The 22,719-nt window shown below is 31.3% G+C and overlaps 1 protein-coding gene across 1 annotated transcript; it reads left to right on the top strand.

The window, feature by feature from the left end:
* Positions 1–18,634: 18,634 nt before the first annotated feature.
* LOC113272819 lies at positions 18,635–19,201 on the top strand. Its single transcript, XM_026522616.1, has one exon. The coding sequence runs from the start codon at positions 18,635–18,637 to the stop codon at positions 19,199–19,201; it is 567 nt and encodes a 188-aa protein (XP_026378401.1).
* Positions 19,202–22,719: the final 3,518 nt, after the last annotated feature.

Here is a 22,719-nt window from a genome sequence, read left to right as displayed (position 1 = left end):
ATCAGAGACGTAAGGAGCGCAAATGTACCTTGAATCGGTGTGATATTGATTAGGGTTCAACTACATTCCATACCGAAGTTAGTTTGTAGTAGGCTAGTGTCTATAGTGGCTTAATAATAAGGTGTGGTGTTTAATCTGGACTAGGTCCAGGGGTTTTTCTGCATTTGCAGTTTCCTCGTTAACAAATTTTTTAGTGTTTGTGTTAATTCTATTCCACATTATATTTTGTTATATAATTGAAATATCACATGTTGTGCGTTTGTACTGATCAATTGTGAAATCCAACCTTTGGTTGTTGATTGGAAATATATTGATCCTTGGAAATTGGTCTTTGGTACCATCCAAGTTTATTACCCTTGTATTTGATAAAGACTCGCAGATTTCAATTTGCTTGAGTAAAATCAAATCAAGAGAGAGATATTAACTCCTCGATATACTTGTCTCTAGATTGAGTCTGACTGTCTAGTTGATTCTCTAGAATGTATATTGGAGTTAGTCCGTACAGATTGATAATCGAAATACTGGGTGTGGTTGTTATACCCCTGCTTTTTCAATTGGTATCAGAGCAGGCAAACACCTTAAAACCTTATAAGTTTGTGTTTGCTCGATCCTCAAAAGTCTATCCCTATGGGAAATCGTTTTGGGAGACTTGCTCATAGCATCTGTAACGCACACCAGAGCTCCTTAAAGATTGTCCAAAGACTATTCGACCTACAGTCCCTCATAATAATCACATTCCATCTAGTATGTCGGAAAATCTAGATGTGAGAAAACAATATAAGGAAAAAATTAAAAATAATTTTCAAAGAAAGCATAGTCAACGCTCAAAGGTATGGACTCTCACAAGAATTACTCTTAATCTCTTTGAGGAATACTACCATAAAGGATCAATTGACAAGGATCTGTTTAGGGCGTTTAAAAATGTTTTGAAATTCTTAGAAAAGCTAAATTCCCTGGAAAATTTGAACTTCTCTGACAAAAGTTCTGTGCCTGTCAAATCTTTTGATTTGCACAAACTGTTCCCAACACCAATTCAGGTGGAGTCAATAAGAGTTCATATGTAATTGGCAAAGGAACCATTTATCAGAAAAGGTCAATTCCTGGTCATAATAAAAGGAGCCCAAGTAATTCTAAGTATTATCAGTATACTTCTGATTCTGGCTACAAATATCAACCGAAAACTCGCATGAGAAATTCTCTGCAGTTTCCAAACACCTGATTTGAGGTTTAGCTACACCCCATTTGTACATGACTTGAGATGGGGCAAGTAACGGGTTGATTTTGATTTAATTCCTTTTTTAAGCTTTTCAGTAGCTACTTTCCTTAATAATGTATGTACCTTCAAAAAACCTACTTACCTTTAGTGGGTCGCCGTTCGTGTACGCGTCCAAGCCCATGAGTGGGTATAAAAGAGTTTGGAGTACGCACACTCTTCTTCCTCCCCAAACAGTCCGTGTACGTGAACTATTTTTGGATTCATGTTTTCTCTCCATTAAAGCTTGTTGAAGAACAATTGTGAAGAGATTCTTCAAGATAAAAAGTCAAGTAAGTAATCTCTTGCCCACTCCCTTATTTCCTTCTAGAATCATGAAGAATGTTAAGGGTTCAAAAGGTTTTTCATACAACCTAGGATCTTCATCCTCATCAATTGATCTTCATGTTGATCAAAATTCTATTAGGATTAGATTTGTGGATGAATCCTGTACCAAAGTATTTGAAAATATTTCTACTTATGGGTTTATTTTAGAAAAGAAATTGGATTTGACAAGTGGGTATAAGGATGATTTAACTTGTTTTGAAAAATTCAAGCTTGGAAACATCTTTGATGATCTTGGTGAAGGTTTTGACACTCTTACTAGGATCTTCTATGCCAACATTTATGATGTTGTCCCTGAGGACATCGAATTCAAGACCATGGTTAATAGAGTGAGGATTCTAGTTAATAGAGAATTGATTTCGAAAATTACCGGAATTCCGTTGGGAGATTTTCTCCTTCCTAGACCAAGTGATGAACGACCTTCACAAGAAACTATTTCAAAAGAGCTGTGTGGAAAGAATGTGGTGTGGAATGGAGGAAAATTTCCTACTAATCAACTAGATTTTCCTTTAAGGTCTTTTGGAAAATTGGGTATTTCTAACCTTTGTCCTTCCACGGTTGAGAACTCTCGTTGGAGTCGTGAGTTTGTGGAATTGGTCTATTACCTTGTGATAGAAACCAAAGGTCTTGACATTTGTGGTTTCATTATTTTTCAAATATCAGACATGACTTCCGTTGACAAGAAGTTAGGCTATCCATGCTTGATTGAGCGAATTTGTCGCAACTTCTCCATTGAACCCATTGGGAACTCCATTGGAACCCCCAAGCTTGTTCGGCCGTGTACTTTCAATCGAATGAAGGAATATACTTGTAAGAGGCAAAGGTGTGACACAACTAATGGCTCGAGTGATTCTTCTACGAAGCTTCTTCGCCAAATTTACAAATGTATTTGTAAATTAAATACCAAAGTAAGTTGTGTTCAAGAAACATTACTTGTGATTGCTACCAAGTATCCCGATATTAAAGAAGACATGGACAATGTTCGTTCCTCCTTCGTAATCTCCGAAGATGAAGATGATGAGTAGCCTCTTGTGCTTCTTTATATTGGTGATTAGATTATTTTTTTCTATAAAGTCTTCTTATGAGAATTTATCTCTTATGTCTTAGGAAGAATAACTAGAGTTTGGAATAGCCATTATTGTGAGTACACATAGCTATGCCCATCGTTTTGTTTTCATCTTTATTTTTTAGGTTTATTTATTTTAAATTCTAAAAATTGGTTTGGAAGGTGATGATTGTAGTATTAATCTTTATGGTTTTATATATTGCAATATGTTATGGGATATGTGTGTTTGCGTCCGTGAACTATTACTGTCCCATATGATGTCAAAAGTTATCTCTTTTATATGTCGATATGTAAGTATTGATACAAGATCGATGAACTTTGTACAAACAAAACTTAAGCCTATTATGTCAATTAATGATGGAAGATAGGTTAATATCTTTTGTTTACAAGGATTATGTCTATTGTATGTCATTGTGCAAATAATGATGAAAATAGAATGAATCCTTGTATATGCCGCAGTATTGATCATTCCCTGATCCATATCTTATGTGTATACTGCAATGCTCCATAACTTTTTCTTGTGTTGAGCATAAGACAATTGAGTTAATCATTTCTTTTATGGTGAACTTAGTCGTAGCTCGGTAAGTTCTCTTATGTCGAGCATTTCAAACTAGATTAATCATAGATTCGTTTTTCCAGCTAAATTAATCATAGATTCGTTTGTGGTTATTTTGGTTGTGTATTCTTATTAAATTAATCATGGGTTCTCTTGTGGTTAGTTTAATTGAGTTTTTTGGATATAGAAAATCATTCCTTATGGTTTTTAGTGTCCAATAAAATCCTTCTTTTCTTGTAAAGGTAAGGTCGCTCTTGTTGTTCTCTTGGGAATGATATCAAATGGGGGAGAGTTCTTTTGAACTTGCGCTTAATTTCCATATCTTTGTGGGGAGTGCGGCTGTGGAATAATTTAGGGGTTATCTTGTATATTTATAAACTCCTTGATGAATGCATTTAGCCTCGGATTTATGATTGCATCTAAACAAGTTGATATGTACTTTTATTTGGTCACGAAGCGTCTTCGTGGAAATTTCATTAGGATCCCGTTTTCGTACCTTTGCCAATTTTATTGACAAAAAGGGGGAGAATTAATGTGTAGTTCACACTACAAATACATATGATTTACGTGCTTTACGGGTCATTATGTAAGGGGGAGTGGTTTTCATGTTGAGACGAAAGTATTGACTAAGGGGGAGTGATACATATCACCATAGTATTGTTGTCGAAGTTGTGATATGGGAACTTTGATGTTGTGTAATAATACTATATGAAATTGTATAACAATGATCGAGAGATTTTGTTTTCTCATTGTTATGGCTACGGAACTTCAACAACTATGATGCTGAATTGAACATCAATGGAATCATGGGAGTACTTGGAAAAGACGAAGTTTTCATGTAACGTTGAAGCACCAAAGAGATCAAGCATGTGGACGAGAAGCTACAAAGTTTTATTTATTTTGTAATGCATATGTATTGATAGTTTTGTCATTGTTAGAGCATTGCTCGGTCGAACTCGCATGCGTTGCTATCTCAAGCATGTTTGTCAATATTAGTGATCAAAACTATATATCTTGATTTCTAGCATACTTATGACTAAGTCTCGGTCTAGGATAGTTAGAAATAGTTGAGCTCCAGACTCCATGGCGATTATCTTGCAAAGACGAAGAAATACTCAAGGATACATTGGAACTTCATTCGACCAAAAGGTATGTGGAGACTTGAACTCATCTTGTCACTCAAAAGTCTATCTACTCTTGAGACAATAGTCGTATAAGTATGATAGTTTTCATACATACACATTTGTTATTTCGAGCCGAGTTTACTCGCCTATATTTTTCTCGAAATACGTGTTGGTAAGCTTTTGCTTTAACCATTTTCATCTTTACCCGTGATGATAGTCATGATGACGTTTCAATCTTGAAAATAACTTTGATGACGATAGTCGATTCTTTATGTCTAACGACTGTAATAACATTATAGAAGAATGTTTCAATGATTGAAATGTACAGTTGAGAATATGTAACCACCTATGGATGTAACCACCTATGGATGTAAGCACCTAGTGTGTTCGCACATTAGTGTATAAATCCATGTGCTGGAAACCAAGTGCATGCATATGTGTGCATGCAATATTGGTGAAGGAGACAGGTTGGGTACGCGTACTGGCAGAAATTCACGTCCGTGAAATTCTGCTGAGTTTGAAGTTTACGAAATCAATAACCAGTCACCTTAGGTACGCGTACCCGTACGCGTACTGTCGGAACTTTTTCACCCGAAAAAGTCTGCTGAGTTTGGAAACTAAAACCAACTCAAAATCCGGTAGCTAAGGTACGCATACCCGTACGCGTACCCAAGCTAGTTATTTCTCAAATCGATAGTTCATGGACTTAAAAAAATAAATTATAAGGAATGCAATCTTTGCAAACCGTGGGTACATTGTTCATGAATTGATTCAAATGAATCAAACCGATTTTGTTTCAGTTGTGTCTATGTATAAAGACCTAAGCAATTCAACAACTCTTGAACTAGTTCTTATGAGTCATTTGAACTAGTTATGAGAAAAATGAATACAGTTAATATGAAAGCACTCATATGGCTAACCATTGGTCAACCATTTGTGAACCAACCAATGTACACGTTTAGGTACGGTTACTCAAACCTAAATGAATACATTTCATTTGTGTGTGACAAGCTAAGTTTCGATCTAACGTTTGAAAGATATTAGCTTGGATAAATCAGGTTTTTCATCTAACGGTGATTATTGAATGTGTTGTTACCAAGGTAACCTAGATTCCAAACCGTGATTTGAAAACTATATAAGGAGACGTCTAGCAACTATGCAAAACTAATCCCCACACCTCCTGTGTGATAATAGTTGGTTTGCTAGACTCGATTCTCCTTTAATCGTAGGTTTCTTCTCGAGACCCTGTCGATTAACGAATTAAAGACTTCATTGGGATTGTGAATCCAGAAGAAACTACTTCTCTTGTAGTTGAGCGATCTGATCTTGCCATTTTCTATCGTACGAGTTCAATTGAATAATTGACTTGAGATTATATCTCCGATAGGGCAAGATAAAAAGAAATCACAAACATCTTCGTCTCATCGTTTGTGATTCCGCAATATCTAGTTTCGCTACCATACGATTTAGATTATTGTGAGGTGATTGATAATACTCGGCCGTTCTTCGGGAATATAAGACCGGTTTATCAATTAGTTCTTGTTCACCGTGATTTCTATCAAAAGATAGAACAAAACTTTTAGGTTTATCTGTGGGAGACAGATTTATCTATCCTCGTAGACTTTTCTGTGTGATACATATTTGTTTGCTAAAGTCTTCGACTTTGGATCGTAGCAACTCTTGGTTGTGGGTGAGATCAGCTAAGGGAATCAAGTGCGTAGTATCCTGCTGGGATCAGAGATATAAGGAGCGCAATTGTACCTTGAATCAGTGTGAGATTGATTAGGGTTCAACTACAGTCCAGACCGGAGTTAGTTTCTAGTAGGCTAGTGTTTGTAACGACTTAATACAGTGTGGTGTTCAATCTGGACTAGGTCCCGAGGGTTTTCTGCATTTGCGGTTTCCTCGTTAACAAAATTTTCTGGTGTCTGTGTTATTTCTATTCCGCATTATATTTTGTTAAGTAATTGAAATATCACAGTTTGTGCGTTGTATCGATCAATAATGAAATCCAACCTTTGGTTGTTGATTGGAAATTGATTGATCCTTTGATATTGGTCTTTGGTACCATCCAAGTTTATCTCTCTTGGTCTTTGATATTGGTCTTTAGTGTCCAATAAAATCCTTCTTTTCTTGTAAAGGTAAGGTCGCTCTTGTTGTTCTCTTGGGAATGATATCAAATGGGGGAGAGTTCTTTTGAACTTGCGCTTAATTTCCATATCTTTGTGGGGAGTGCGGCTGTGGAATAATTTAGGGGTTATCTTGTATATTTATAAACTCCTTGATGAATGCATTTAGACTCGGCTTTATGATTGCATCTAAACAAGTTGATATGTACTTTTATTTGGTCACGAAGCGTCTTCGTGGAAATTTCATTAGGATCCCGTTTTCGTACCTTTGCCAATTTTATTGACAAAAAGGGGGAGAATTAATGTGTAGTTCACACTACAAATACATATGATTTACGTGCTTTACGGGTCATTATGTAAGGGGGAGTGGTTTTCATGTTGAGACGAAAGTATTGACTAAGGGGAGTGATACATATCACCATAGTATTGTTGTCGAAGTTGTGATATGGGAACTTTGATGTTGTGTAATAATACTATATGAAATTGTATAACAATGATCGAGAGATTTTGTTTTCTCATTGTTATGGCTACGGAACTTCAACAACTATGATGCTGAATTGAACATCAATGGAATCATGGGAGTACTTGGAAAAGACGAAGTTTTCATGTAACGTTGAAGCACCAAAGAGATCAAGCATGTGGACGAGAAGCTACAAAGTTTTATTTATTTTGTAATGCATATGTATTGATAGTTTTGTCATTGTTAGAGCATTGCTCGGTCGAACTCGCATGCGTTGCTATCTCAAGCATGTTTGTCAATATTAGTGATTAAATTTGACCTAGCAAAATATATATATATATATATATATATATATATATATATATATATATATATATATATATTAGTAATCAAAACTATACGTCTTGATTTCTAGCATACTTATGAATAAGTCTCGGTCTAGGATAGTTAGGAATAGTTGAGCTCCAGACTCCATGGAGATTATCTTGCAAAGACGAAGAACTACTCAAGGATCCAGTGGAACTTCATCCGACCAAAAGGTATGTGGAGACTTGAACTCATCTTGTCACTCAAAAGTCTATCTACTCTATCTCCTACTCTTGAGACAAAAGTCGTATAAGTATGATAGTTTTCCTACATACACATTTGTTACTTCAAGCCGAGTTTACTCCCCTATCTTTTTCTTGAAATACGTGTTGGTAAGATTTTTCTTTAACCATTTTCATCTTTACCCGTGACGAAAGTTATGATGACGTTTTAATCTTGAAAATAGCTTTGATGACTATAGTCGATTCTTTATGTCTAACGACTGTTATAACATTATAGAAGAATGTTTCAATGATTGAAATGTAGAGTTGAGAATATGTAACCACCTATGGATGTAAGCATATAGTGTGTTCGCACATTAGTGTATAAATCCATGTGCCGGAAACCAAGTGTGTGCATATGTGTGCATGCGGTATTGGTAAAGGACGCGTACCCGTACGCGTACTGGCGGAAATTCACATCCATGAAATTCTGCTGAGTTTGAAGTTTACGAACTCAAAAACCAGTCACCTTAGGTACGCGTATCCGTACGCGTACTGACGGAACTTTTTCACCCGAAAAAGTCTGCTGAGTTTGGAAAATAAAACCAACTCAAAATCCGGTAGCTAAGGTACGCATACCCGTACGCGTACCCAAGCTAGTTATTTCTCAAATCGGTAGTTCATGGACTTAAAACAATAAATTATAAGGAATGCAATCTTTGCAAACCGTGGGTATATTGTTCATGAATTGATTCAAATGAATCAAACCGATTTTGTTTCAGTTGTGTCTATGTATAAATACCTAAGCAATTGAACAACTCTTGAACTAGTTCTTATGAGTCATTTGAACTAGTTATGAGAAAGATGAATACGGTTGATATGAAAGCACTCATATGGCTAACCATTGGTCAACCATTTGTGAACCAACCAATGTACACGTTTAGGTATGGTTACTCAAACCTAAATGAATACATTTCATTTGTTTGTGAAAAGCTAAGTTTCGATCTAACGGTTGAAAGATATTAGCTTGGATAAATTAGGTTTTTCATCTAACGGTGATTATTGAATGCTTTGTTACCAAGGTGACCTAGATTGCAAACCCTGATTTGAAAACTATATAAGGAGACGTCTAGCAACTGTGCAAAACCAATCCCCACACCTCCTGTGTAATACTAGTTGGTTTGCTAGAGTCGATTCTCCTTTACTCGTAGGTTTCTTCTCGAGTCCCTGTAGGTTAATTGTAGTTGAGCGATCTGATCTTGCCATTTTCTATCGTCCGAGTTCAACTGAACAATTGACTTGAGATTATATCTCCGATAAGGCAAGATAAAAAGAAATCACAAACATCTTTGTCTCATCGTTTGTGATTCCGCAATATCTAGTTTCGCTACCATACGATTTAGATTATTGTAAGGTGATTGATAATACTAGGTTGTTCTTCGGGAATATAAGACCGATTTATCAATTAGTTCTTGTTCACCATGATTTCTATCAAAAGACAGAATAAAACTTTTAGGTTTATCTGTGGGAGACAGATTTATCTATCCTTGCAGACTTTTCTGTGTGATACAGATTTGTTTGCTTTATTCTTCGACTTTGGGTCGTAGCAACTCTTTGTTGTGGGTGAGATCATCTAAGGGAATCATGTGCGTAGTATCCTGTTGGGATCAGAGACGTAAGGAGCGCAACTGTACCTTGAATCAGTGTGAGATTGATTAGGGTTCAACTACACTCCAGACCGAAGTTAGTTTGTAGTAGCCTAGTGTCTGTAGCGGCTTAATACAGTGTGGTGTTCAATCTGGACTAAGTCCCGGGGTTTTTCTGCATTTGCGGTTTCCTCGTGTCTGTGTTATTTCTCTTCTGCATTGTATTTTTCTATATAATTGAAATATCACAGGTTGTGCGTTTGTATCGATCAATTGTGAAATCCAACCTTTGGTTCTTGTGAAATCCAACCTTTGGTTGTGCGTTTGTATCGATCAATTGTGAAATCCAACCTTTGGTCCCATCCAAGTTTATTATCCTTGTATTTGATAAAGACTCGCAGATTTCAATTTGCTTGAGTAAAATCAAATCAAGAGAGAGATATTAACTCCTCGATATACTTGTCTCTAGATTGAGTCTGACTGTCTAGTTGATTCTCTAGAAAGTATATTGGAGTTAGTCCATACAGATAGCTAATCGAAATATTGGGTGTGGTTTTTATACCCCCACTTTCTCATAGATAAACTCATCTTTATGAAGTCTACACAAAAAAAAAGAGTTCATAAAAATGACTCATCTTTATGAAGTCTACACAAAGCCAACACAAAAATAAAAAGTTCATAAAAATGTTGAATTTTATATACATTAACTCGAAAAAAGTCTACAAACTTCGGTATAAGTCGGAAATTGATTTCTAAGACTAAATTGTAAACTAGATAAACTCATCTTTAACAGAAAAGTTTGAAAAATGTATTGTAATCACAATTAATATGTTCTAAGGCAATACGTCTAGTAAAAATTGCATTTCTATGTATGTTGATTCAAGAATATATGAAGGAAGTCAAATTTCACAATAGAAGAAGGACGAAAGACCAAGCAGAACTAATCCAAATCCTAACAAATTTCATCTATCTTGAATCAAATAGAAAGACAAAGCCAACACAAAAAAAAAGTGTTCATAAAAATGTTGAAATTTACATAAGTTAACTCAAAAAGTCTACACACTTCGTTATAAGTCGGAAATTGATTTCTGAGACTAAATTGTAAACTAGATAAACTCATTTTTAACAGAAAAAGTTTGAAAAATGTATTGTAATTACAATTAATATGTCCTAAGGCAATACGTCTAGTAAAAATTGCATTTCTATGCACGTTGATTCAAGAAAATATGAAGGAAGTCAAATTTCACAATAGAAGAAGGATGAAATACCAAGAAGAACTAATCCAAATCCTAACAAATTTCATCTATCTTGAATCAAATAGAAAGACAAAGCCAACACAAAAAGAAAGAGTTCATAAAAATGTTGAGTTTTATATACGTTAACTCAAAAAAGTCTACACACTTCGTTATAAGTCTGAAATTGATTTCTGAGACTAAATTGTAAACTAGATAAACTCATCTTTAACAGAAAAATATTGAAAAATGTATTGTAGTGACAATTAATATGTTCTAAGGCAATACGTCTAGTAAAAATTGCATTTCTATGTACGTTGATTCAAGAAAATATGAAGGAAGTCAAATTTCACAATAGAAGAAGGATGAAAGACCAAGAAGAACTAGTCCAAATCCTAACAAATTTCATCTATCTTGAATCAAATAGAAAGACAAAGCTAACACAAAAAGAAAGATTTCATAAAAATGTTGAGTTTTATATACGCTAACTCAAAAAGTCTAAACACTTCGTTATAAGTCGGAAATTGATTTCTGAGACTAAATTGTAAACTAGATAAACTCATCTTTAACAGAAATTTTTTGAAAAATGTATTGTAGTGACAATTAATATGTTCTAAGGCAATACGTCTAGTAAAAATTTCATTTCTATGTACGTTGATTCAAGAAAATATGAAGGAAGTCAAATTTCACAATAGAAGAAGGATGAAAGACCAAGAAGAACTAATCCAAATCCTAACAAATTTCATCTATCTTGAATCAAATAGAAAGACAAAGCCAACACAAAAAGAAAGATTTCATAAAAATGTTGAGTTTTATATACGTTAACTCAAAAAAGTCTACACACTTCGTTATAAGTCTGAAATTGATTTCTGAAACTAAATTGTAAACTGGATAAACTCATCTTTAACAGAAAAAGTTTGAAAAATGTATTGTAATCACCATTAATACGTTCTAAGGCAGTACGTCTAGTAAAAATTGCTTTTCTATGTACGTTGATTCAAGAATATATGAAGGAAGTCAAATTTCACTATAGAAGAAGGACGAAAGACCAAACGGAACTAATCCAAATACTAACAAATTTCATCTATCTTGAATCAAATAGAAAGACAAACCCAACACAAAAAAAAAAGTGTTCATAAAAATGTTGAATTTTATATACGTTAACTCGAAAAAAGTCTACAAACTTCGGTATAAGTCGGAAATTGATTTCTAAGACTAAATTGTAAACTAGATAAACTCATCTTTAACAGAAAAGTTTGAAAAATGTATTGTAATTACAATTAATATGTTCTAAGGCAATACGTCTAGTAAAAATTGCATTTCTATGTACGTTGATTCAAGAATATATGAAGGAAGTCAAATTTCACAATAGAAGAAGGACGAAAGACCAAGCAGAACTAATCCAAATCCTAACAAATTTCATCTATCTTGAATCAAATAGAAAGACAAACCCAACACAAAAAAAAAATGTTCATAAAAATGTTGAATTTTATATACGTTAACTCAAAAAGTCTACACACTTCGTTATAAGTCGGAAATTGATTTCCGAGACTAAATTGTAAACTAGATAAACTCATCCTTAACAGAAAAATTTTGAAAAATGTATTGTAATTACAATTAATATGTTCTAAGGCAATACGTCTAGTAAAAATTGCATTTCTATGTACGTTAATTCAAGAAAATATGAAGGAAGTCAAATTTCACAATAGAAGAAGGATGAAAGACCAAGAAGAACTAATCCAAATCCTAAAAAATTTCATCTATCTTGAATCAAATAAAAAGAAAATGCCAACACAAAAAGAAAGACTTCATAAAAAATGTTGAATTTTTTGAGTTGAATTTTTTAACTCAAAAAAGTCTACACACTTCGTTATACATCTGAAATTGATTTCTGAGACTAAATCGTCAACTAGATAAACTCATCTTTAACAGAAAAGGTTTGAAAAATGTATTGTAATCACAAATAATATGTTCTAAGGAATTACGTCTAGTAAAAATTGCATTTTTATGTAAGTTGATTCTAGAAAATATGAAGGAAGTCAAATTTCACAATAGAAGAAGGATAAAAGCCCAGGCAGAACTAATCCAAATTCTATCAAATTTCATCTATTTTAATCAAATTGAAAGACAAAGCCAATACGAAAATAAAGAGTTCATAAAAATGTTAGATTTTTGATACGTTAACTCAAAAAAGTCTACACTCTTCGTTATAAGTCGGAAGTTAATTTCTGAGACTGAATTCTAAACTAGTTGAACTCATCTTTAATAGAAAAAGTTTGAAAAATGTATTGTAATCACAATTAATATGTTCTAAGGCAGTATGTCTAGTAAAAATTGCATTTCTATGTACGTTGATTCAAAAATATATGAAGGAAGTCAAATTTCACTATAGAAAAAGGACGAAAGACCAAGCAGAACTAATCCAAATCCTAACAAATTTCATCTATCTTGAATCAAATAGAAAGACAAAGCCAACACAAAAAGAAAGATTTCATAAAAATGTTGAGTTTTATATACGTTAACTCAAAAAAGTCTACACTCTTCGTTATAAGTCGGAACTTGCTTTCTGAGACTAAATTGTAAACTAAATAAACTCATCTTTAATAGAAAATTTTTGAAAAATGTATTGTAATCACAATTAATATATTCTAAGGCAGTAAGTCTAGTAAAAATTGCATTTATATGTACGTTGATTCAAGAAAATATGAAGGAAGTCAAATTTTACAATAGAAGAAGGATGAAAGACCAAGCAGAACTAATCCAAATCCTAAAAAATTTCATCTATCTAGAATCAAATAGAAAGACAAAGGGAACACAAAACAAAGAGTTCATAAAAATGTTGAATTTTATATACGTTAACTCAAAAAAGTCTACAAACTTCGGTATAAGTCGGAAATTGATTTCTGAGACTAAATTGTAAACTAGATAAACTCATCTATAACAGAAAAAGTTTGAAAAATGTATTTTAATCACAAATTATATATTCTAAGGAGTTACGTCTAGTAAAAATTGCCTTTCTATGTACGTTAGTTCAAGAAAATATGAAGGAAGCCAAATTTCACAATAGAAGAAGGATGAAAGACCAGCCATAACTAATCCAAATTGTAACAAATTTCATCTATTTGAATCAAATATAAAGACAAAGCCAACACAAAAAGAAAGTGTTCATAAAAATGTTGAATTTTATATATGTTAACTCAAAAAGTCTACACACTTCGTTATACGTCTGAAATTGATTTCTGAGACTAAATTGTAAACTAGATAAACTCATCTATAACAGAAAAAGTTTGAAAAATGTATTGTAATCACAAATCATATGTTCTAAGGCATTTTGTCTAGTAAAAATTGCATTTCTATGAACGTTGATTCAAGAAAATATGAAGGAAGTCAAATTTCACAATAGAAGAAGGATGAAAGACCAAGAAGAACTAATTCAAATCCTAACAAATTTCATCTATCTTGAATCAAATAGAAAGACAAAGCCAACACAAAAAGAAAGAGTTCATAAAAATGTTGAATTTTATATACGTTAACTCAAAAAAGTCTACACACTTCTCTATACGTCTGAAATTGATTTCTGAAACTTAATTGTAAACGAGATAAAATCATATTTAAGAGAAAAAGTTTGAAAAATGTATTGTAATCACAAATAATATGTTCAAAGGTATTACCTCTAGTAAAAATTGCATTTTATGTACGTTGATTCAAGAAAATATGAAGGAAGTCAAATTTCACAATATAAGAAGGATGAAAGACCAGCCAGAACTAATCCAAATTCTAACAAATTTCATCTATTTGAATCAAATTGAAAGACAAATCCAATACAAAAATAAAGAGTTCATAAAAATGTTGAATTTTTTATACGTTAACTCAAAAAAGTCTACACTCTTCGTTATATTAGTCAGAAGTTGATTTCTGAGATTAAATTGTAAACTAGATAAACTCATCTTTAACCGAAAAAGTTTGAAAAATGTATTGTAATCACAAATAATATGTTCTAAGGCATTACGTCTAGTAAAAATTTCATTTCTATGTACTTTGATTCAAGAAAATATGAAGGAAGTCAAATTTCACAATAGAATAAGGATAAAAGAGCAAGAAGAACTAATCCAAATCCAAACAAATTTCATCTATCTTGAATTAAATAGAAAGACAAAGCCAACACAAAAAGAAAGAGTTCATAAAAATGTTGAATTTTTTATACGTTAACTCAAAAATGTTTACACTCTTCGTTATAAGTCGGAAGTTGATTTCTGAGACTAAATTGTAAACTAGATAAACTCATCTTTAATTGAAATTTTTTGAAAAATGTATTGTAATCACAATTAATATATTCTAAGGCAGTACGTCTAGTAAAAATTGCATTTATATGTACGTTGATTCAAGAAAATATGAAGGAAGTCAAATTTCACAATAGAAGAAGGATGATAGACCAAGAAGAACTAATCCAAATCCTAACAAATTTCATCTATCTTGAATAAAATAGAAGGACAAAGCCAACACAAAAAGAAAGAGATCATAAAAATGTTGAATTTTATGTACGTTAACTCAAAAAAGTCTACACACTTCGTTATACATCTGAAATTGATTTCTGAGACTAAATTGTAAACTAGATAGACTCATCTTTAACAGAAAAAGTTTGTAAAATGTATTGTAATCACAAATAATATGTTCTAAGGCATTACGTCTAGTAAAAATTGCATTTCTATGTACGTTGATTCAAGAAAATATGAAGGAAGTCAAATTTCACAATAGAAGAAGGATAAAAGACCAAGAAGAAATAATCCAAATCCTAACAAATTTCATCTATCTTGAATCAAATAGAAAGACAAAGCCAACACAAAAACAAAGAGTTCATAAAAATGTTAAATTTTTTATACGTTAACTCAAAAAAGTATACACTCTTCATTATAAGTCGGAACTTGATTTCTGAGACTAAATTGTAAACTAGATAAACTCATCTTTAATAGAAAATTTTTGAAAAATGTATTGTAATCACAATTAATATATTCTAAGGCAGTACGTCTAGTAAAAATTTAATTTCTATGTACGTTGATTCAAGAAAATATGAAGGAAGTCAAATTTCACAATAGAAGAAGGTTGAAAGACCAAGCAGAACCAATCCAAATCCTGACAAATTTCATCTATCTTGAATCAAATAGAAAGACAAAGCCAAGAAAAATAAAGAGTTCATAAAAATGTTGAATTTTTTATACGTTAACTCAAAAAAGTCTACACTCTTCGTTATAAGTCGAAAATTGATTTCTGAGACTAAATTGTAAACTAGATAAACTCATCTTTAACAGAAAAGTTTGAAAAATGTATTGTAATCAGAATAAATATGTTGTAAGGCAGTACATCTAGTAAAACTTCCATTTCTATGTACGTTGATTCAAGAAAATATGAAGGAAGTCAAATTTCACAATAGAAGAAGGTTGAAAGACCAAGCAGAACTATCCAAATTCTGACAAATTTCATATATCTTGAATCAGATAGAAAGACAAAGCCAACACAAAAGGAAAGAATTCATAAAAATGTTAAATTTTATATATGTTAACTGAAAAAAGTCTACGCACTTCGTTATAAGTCGGAAGTTGATTTCTGAGACAAAATTGTAAACTAAATAAACTCATCTTTAACAGATAAAGTTTGAAATATGTATTGTAATCACAATTAATATGTTCTAAGGCAGTACGTCTAGTAAAAATTGCATTTCTATGTACGTTGATTCAAGAATATATTAAAGAAGTCAAATTTCACAATAGAAGAAGGACGAAAGACCAAGAAGAATTAATCCAAATCCTGACAAATTTCATCTATCTTGAATCAAATACAAAGACAAAGACAACATAAAAAGAAAGAGTTCATAAAAATGTTGAATTTTATATACGCTAATTCAAAAAAGCTTACACATTTCGTTATAAGTCGGAAATTGATTTATGAGACTAAATTGTAAACTAGATAAACTCATTTTTAAAAGAAAAAGTTTGAAAAACGTATTGTAATTACAATTAATATTTTCTAAGGCAATACGTCTAGTAAATATTGCATTTCTATGTACGTTGATTCAAGAAAATATGAAGGAGGTCAAATTTCCCAATAGAAGAAAGATGAAAGGCCATGCAGAACTAATCCAAATCCTAACAAATTTCATCTATCTTGAATCAAATAGAAAGACAAAGCCAACACAAAAAGAAAGAGTTCATAAAAATTTTGAATTTTATATACGTTAACTCAAAAAAGTCTACACACTTTTTTATACGTCTGAAATTGATTTCTGAAACTTAATTGTAAACGAGATAAACTCATCTTTAAGAGAAAAAGTTTGAAAAATGTATTGTAATCACAAATAATATGTTCTAAGGTATTACGTCTAGTAAAAATTGCATTTCTATGTACGTTGATTCAAGAAAATATGAAGGAAGTCAAATTTCACAATATAAGAAGGATGAAAGACCAGCCAGAACTAATCCAAATTCTAACAAATTTCATCTATTTGAATCAAATTGAAAGACAAAGCCAATACAAAATAAAGAGTTCATAAAAATGTTGAATTTTTTATATGTTAACTCAAAAAAGTCTACACTCTTCGTTATAATTTGGAAGTTGATTTCTGAGACTAAATTGTAAACTACCTAAACTCATCTTTAACAGATTTTTTTTGAAAAATGTATAGTAATCACAATTAATATGTTCTAAGGCAGTACGTCTAGTAAAAATTGCATTTCGATGTACGTTGATTCAAAAATATATGAAGGAAGTCAAATTTCACAATAGAAGAAGGATGAAAGACCGAGAAGAACTAATCCAAATCCTAACAAATTTCATATATCTTGAATCAAATAGAAAGACAAAGCCAACACAAAAAGAAAGAGTTCATAAAAATGTTGAATTTTATATACGTTAACTCAAAAAAGTCTACACACTTTTTTATACGTCTGAAATTGATTTCTGAAACTTAATTGTAAACGAGATAAACTCATCTTTAAGAGAAAAAGTTTGAAAAATGTATTGTAATCACAAATAATATGTTCTAAGGCATTACGTCTAGTAATAATTGCATTTCTATGTACGTTGATTCAAGAAAATATGAAGGAAGTCAAATTTCACGATAGAAGAAGGATGAAAGACCAGCCAGAACTAATCCAAATTCTAAGAAATTTCATCTATTTGAATCAAATTGAAACACAAAGCCAATACAAAAATAAGGAGTTCATAAAAATGTTGAATTTTGTATACGTTAACTCAAAAAAGTCTACACTCTTCGTTATAAGTCGGAAGTTGATTTCTGAGACTAAATTGTAAACTAGATAAACTCATCTTTAACAGAAAATTTTTGAAAAATGTATTGTAACCACAATTAATAGTTTCTAAGGCAGTACGTCTAGTAAAAATTGCATTTATATGTACGTTGATTCAAGAAAATATGAAGGAAGTCAAATTTCACAATAGAAGAAGGATGAAAGACCAAGAAGAACTAATCCAAATCCTAACAAATTTCATCTATCTTGAATAAAATAGAAAGACAAAGCCAACACAAAAACAAAGAGATCATAAAAATGTTGAATTTTATGTACGTTAACTCAAAAAAGTCTACACACTTCGTTATACATCTGAAATTGATTTCTGAGACTAAATTGTAAACTAGATAAACTCATCTTTAACAGTAAAAGTTTGATAAATGTATTGTAATCACAAATAATATGTTCTAAGGAAATACGTTTATTCAAGAAAATATGAAGGAAGTCAAATTTCACAATAGAAGAAGGATGAAAGACCAAGCAAAACTAATCCAAATCCTAACAAATTTTATCTATCTTGAATCAAATAGAAAGACAAAGGGAACACAAAAACAAAGAGTTCATAAAAATGTTGAATTTTATATACGTTAACTCAAAAAAGTCTACAAACTTCGGGATAAGTCGGAAATTGATTTATGAGACTAAATTGTAAACTAGATAAACTCATCTATAACAGAAAAAGTTTGAAAAATGTGTTTTAATCAAAATTATATATTCTAAGGAAACACGTTTAGTAAAAATTGCATTTCTATGTACGTTAGTTCAAGAAAATATGAAGGAAGCCAAATTTCACAATAAAAGAAGCATGAAAGACCAGCCAGAACTAATCCAAATTGTAACAAATTTCATCTATTTGAATCAAATTGAAAGACAAAGCCAATACAAAAATAAAGAGTTCATAAAAATGTTGAATTTTTTATACGTTAACTTAAAAAATCTACACTCTTTGTTATAAGTCGGAAGTTGATTTCTGAGACTCAATTGTAAACAAGATAAATGAAGGGGTGTATGCATAACAGGGTTGAAGATCTGGAGATATTGGATTTTTTCAGAGTTAAATGTCGTAAGGTGAAGATGTTGGAACCTGTTGAGTGTCTTTGGCAGCCTCCAATGCAAAATCAACTCTTCTTGTGCTGTGATGGAGTTTCTAGAGGTAACCCAGGGGTGGCCGGAGCTGGAGTGGTGGCTAGGAATTCAACTTGTGAAGTGGTGGGAGCAATGTGTGTTGGCCTTGGTGTTATTTCTAATTTTTTGGCGGAATTATATAGCATTCTAATTGGCTTAGATTGGGCAGTTCAATGGGGTTACAGAGATGTGCTTGTAAGGACTGATTCTCTGAATGTTATAACTTCTTTGGAAGGGGATAATATTCCATGGTTTGCAAGACATAGATGGTATGAAGCTAAAGTCAAGTTTGATTCTATTCAATTGGTGCATACAGCTGATAAGATGGCAAAGACTGGTTGTTTTTTAGATTCTGGAGTGAGACTCAATTTTGTTGGGCGTCCTCTTTTGTTAAACTTAATTGAGTATCCTAATGTTTCTTATTTTCGTTTTAAATAGTTTTTGAGTTTTTGGGGTTGCTGTGACCTCTTTTCTCAAATTCTATGATGTAAATATCTCCTTTCTTATCAATACAATTTTTGACTTATCAAAAAAAAATGTAAACAAGATAAACTCATCATTAACAGAAAAAGTTTGAAAAATGTATTGTAATCACAATTAATATGTTCTAAGCCATTACGTCTAGTAAAAATTGCATTTCTGTGTACGTTAATTCAAGAAATTATGAAGGAAGTCAAATTTCACAATAGAAGAAGGTTGAAAGACCAAGAAGAACTAATCCAAATCCTGACAAATTTCATCTATCTTGAATGAAATTGAAAGACAAAGCCAAGAAAAATAAAGAGTTCATAAAAATGTTGAATTTTTTATACGTTAACTCAAAAAAGTCTACACTCTTCGTTATAAGTCGGAAGTTGATTTCTGAGACTAAATTGTAAACTAGATAAACTCATCTTTAACAGAAGAAGTTTGAAATATGTATTGTAATCACAATTAATATGTTCTAAGGCAGTACGTCTAGTAAAAATTGCATTTCTATGTACGTTGATTCAAGAATATATGAAGGAAGTCAAATTTCACTATAGAAGAAGGACCAAATACCAAGTAGAACTAATCCTAATCCTAAAAAATTTCATCTATCTCGAATCAAATAGAAAGACAAAGCTAACACAAGAAGAAAGAGTTCATAAAAATGTTGAATTTTATATATGTTAACTCAAAAAAATCTACACACTTCGTTATAAGTCGGAAACAATTTCTGAGACTAAATTGTAAACTAGATAAACTTATCTTTAACATAAAAGTTTGAAAAATATATTGTAATCAGAATTAATATGTTCTAAGGCAATACATCTAGTAAAAATTGCATTTCTATGTACGCTGATTCAAGAAAATATGAAGGAAGTCAAATTTCACAATAGAAGAAGGTTGAAAGACCAAGCAGAACTAATCCAAATCCTGACAAATTTCATCTATCTTGAATCAGATAGAAAGACAAAGCCAACACAAAAGGAAAGAATTCATAAAAATGTTAAATTTTATATATGTGAACTGAAAAAAGTCTACACACTTCGTTATAAGTCGGAAGTTGATTTCTGAGACAAAATTGTAAACTAGATAAACTCATCTTTAACAGAAAAAGTTTGAAATATGTATTCTAATCACAATTAATATGTTCTAAGGCAGTACGTCTAGTAAAAATTGCATTTCTATGTACGTAGATTTAAGAATATATGATGGAAGTCAAATTTCACAATAGAAGAAGGAAGAAAGACCAAGAAGAATTAATCCAAATCCTACCAAATTTCATCTATCTTGAATCAAATACAAAGAAAAAGCCAACATAAAAAGAAAGAGTTCATAAAAATGTTGAAGTTTATATACGTTAACTCAAAAAAGTCTACACATTTCGTTATAAGTCGGAAATTGATTTCTGAGACTAAATTGTAAACTAGATAAACTCATTTTTAACAAAAAAAGTTTGAAAAACGTATTGTAATTACAATTAATATGTTCTAAGGCAATACGTCTAGTAAAAATTAAATTTCTTTGTACATTGATTCAAGAAATTATGAAGGAAGTCAAATTTCACAATAGAAGAAAGATGAAAGGCCATGCGGAACTAATCCATATCCTAACAAATTTCATCTATCTTGAATCAAATAGAAAGACAAAGCCAACACAAGAAGAAAGAGTTCATAAAAATGTTGAATTTTATATATGTTAACTCAAAAAAGTCTACACACTTCGTTATAAGTCGGAAATTGATTTCTGAGACTAAATTGTAAACTAAATAAACTCATCTTCAACAGAAAAGGTTGAAAAATGTATTGTAATCAGAATTAATATGTTCTAAGGTAATACATCTAGTAAAAATGGCATTTCTATGTACGTTGATTCAAGAAAATATGAAGGAAGTCAAATTTCACAATAGAAGAAGGTTGAAAGACCAAGCAGAACTAATCCAAATCCTGACAAATTTCATCTATCTTGAAATGATAGAAAGACAAAGCCAACACAAAAGGAAAGAGTTCTTAAAAATGTTAAATTTTATATATGTTAACTAAAAAAAGGCCACACACTTCGTTATAAGTCGGAAGTTGATTTCTGAGACTAAACTATATAAACTAGATAAATTCATCTTTAACAGAAAAGTTTGAAAAATATATTATAATTACAATTAATATGTTCTAAGGTAATACCTCTAATAAAAATTTCATTTCTATGTACGTTGATTCAAGAAAATATCAAGGAAGTCAAATTTCACAATAAAAGAAAGATGAAAGATCATGCAGAACTAATCCAAGTCCTAACAAATTTCATCTATCTTGAATCAAATATAAAGACAAAGCTAACATAAAAATAAAAAGAGTTCATAAAAATGTTAAATTTTATATACGTTAACTGAAAAAAGTCTACACATTTCGTTAAGTCGAAAATTGATTTCTGAGACTAAATTTTAAACTAGATAAACTCATCTTTAACAGAAAAAGTTTGAAAAATGTATTGTAATTACAATTAATATGTTCAAAGGCAATACGTCTAGTAAAAATTGCATTTCTATGTACGTTGATTCACGAAAATATGTAGGAAGTCAAATTTCACGATAGAAGAAAGATGAAAGGACATGCAGAAGTAATCCAAATTCTAAGAAATTTCATCTATTTGAATCAAATTGAAACACAAAGCCAATACAAAAACAAGGAGTTCATAAAAATGTTGAATTTTTTATACGTTAACTCAAAAAAGTCTACACTCTTCGTTATAAGTCGGAAGTTGATTTCTGAGACTAAATTGTAAACTAGATAAACAAATCTTTAACAGAAAATTTTTGAAAAATGCAGTGTAACCACAATTAATATGTTCTAAGGCAGTATGTCTAGTAAAAATTGCATTTCTATGTACGTTGATTCAAGAAAATATGAAGGAAGTCAAATTTCACAATAGAAGAAAGATGAAGGGCCATGCAGAACTAATCCAAATCCTAACAAATTTCATCTATCTTGAATCAAATAGAAAGACAAAGCCAACATAAAAAGAAAGAGCTCATAAAAATGTTGAATTTTATATACGTTAACTCAAAAAAGTCTACACATTTCGTTATCAGTCGGAAATTGATTTCTGAGACTAAATTGTAAACTAGATAAACTCATCTTTACCAGAAAAAGTTTGAAAAATGTATTGTAATTACAACTAATATGTTCTAAGGCAATACGTCTAGTAAAAATTTCCTTTCTATGTACGTTGATTCAAGAAAATATGAAGGAAGTCAAATTTCACAATAGAAGAAGGATGAAAGACCATGCAGAACTAATCCAAATCCTAATATATTTCATCTATCTTGAATCAAATAGAAAGCCAAAGCCAACACAAAAAGAAAGAGTTCATAAAAATGTTTAATTTAATATACGTTAACTCAAAAAAGTCTACACATTTCGTTATAAGTCGGAAAATTATTTCTGAGACTAAATTGTAAACTATATAAACTCATCTTTAACAGAAAAGTTTGAAAAATA

Source organism: Papaver somniferum, chromosome 4 (assembly GCF_003573695.1).
Source record: "Papaver somniferum cultivar HN1 chromosome 4, ASM357369v1, whole genome shotgun sequence".
Taxonomy (NCBI): domain Eukaryota; kingdom Viridiplantae; phylum Streptophyta; class Magnoliopsida; order Ranunculales; family Papaveraceae; genus Papaver; species Papaver somniferum.
This window is presented reverse-complemented; position numbering and strand designations above follow the sequence as displayed.

Coding starts and splice junctions, on each gene's coding strand:
- LOC113272819 (XM_026522616.1), top strand. CDS start 18,635: ATGAAGGGGTGTATGCATAACAGGGTTGAAGATCTGGAGATATTGGAT.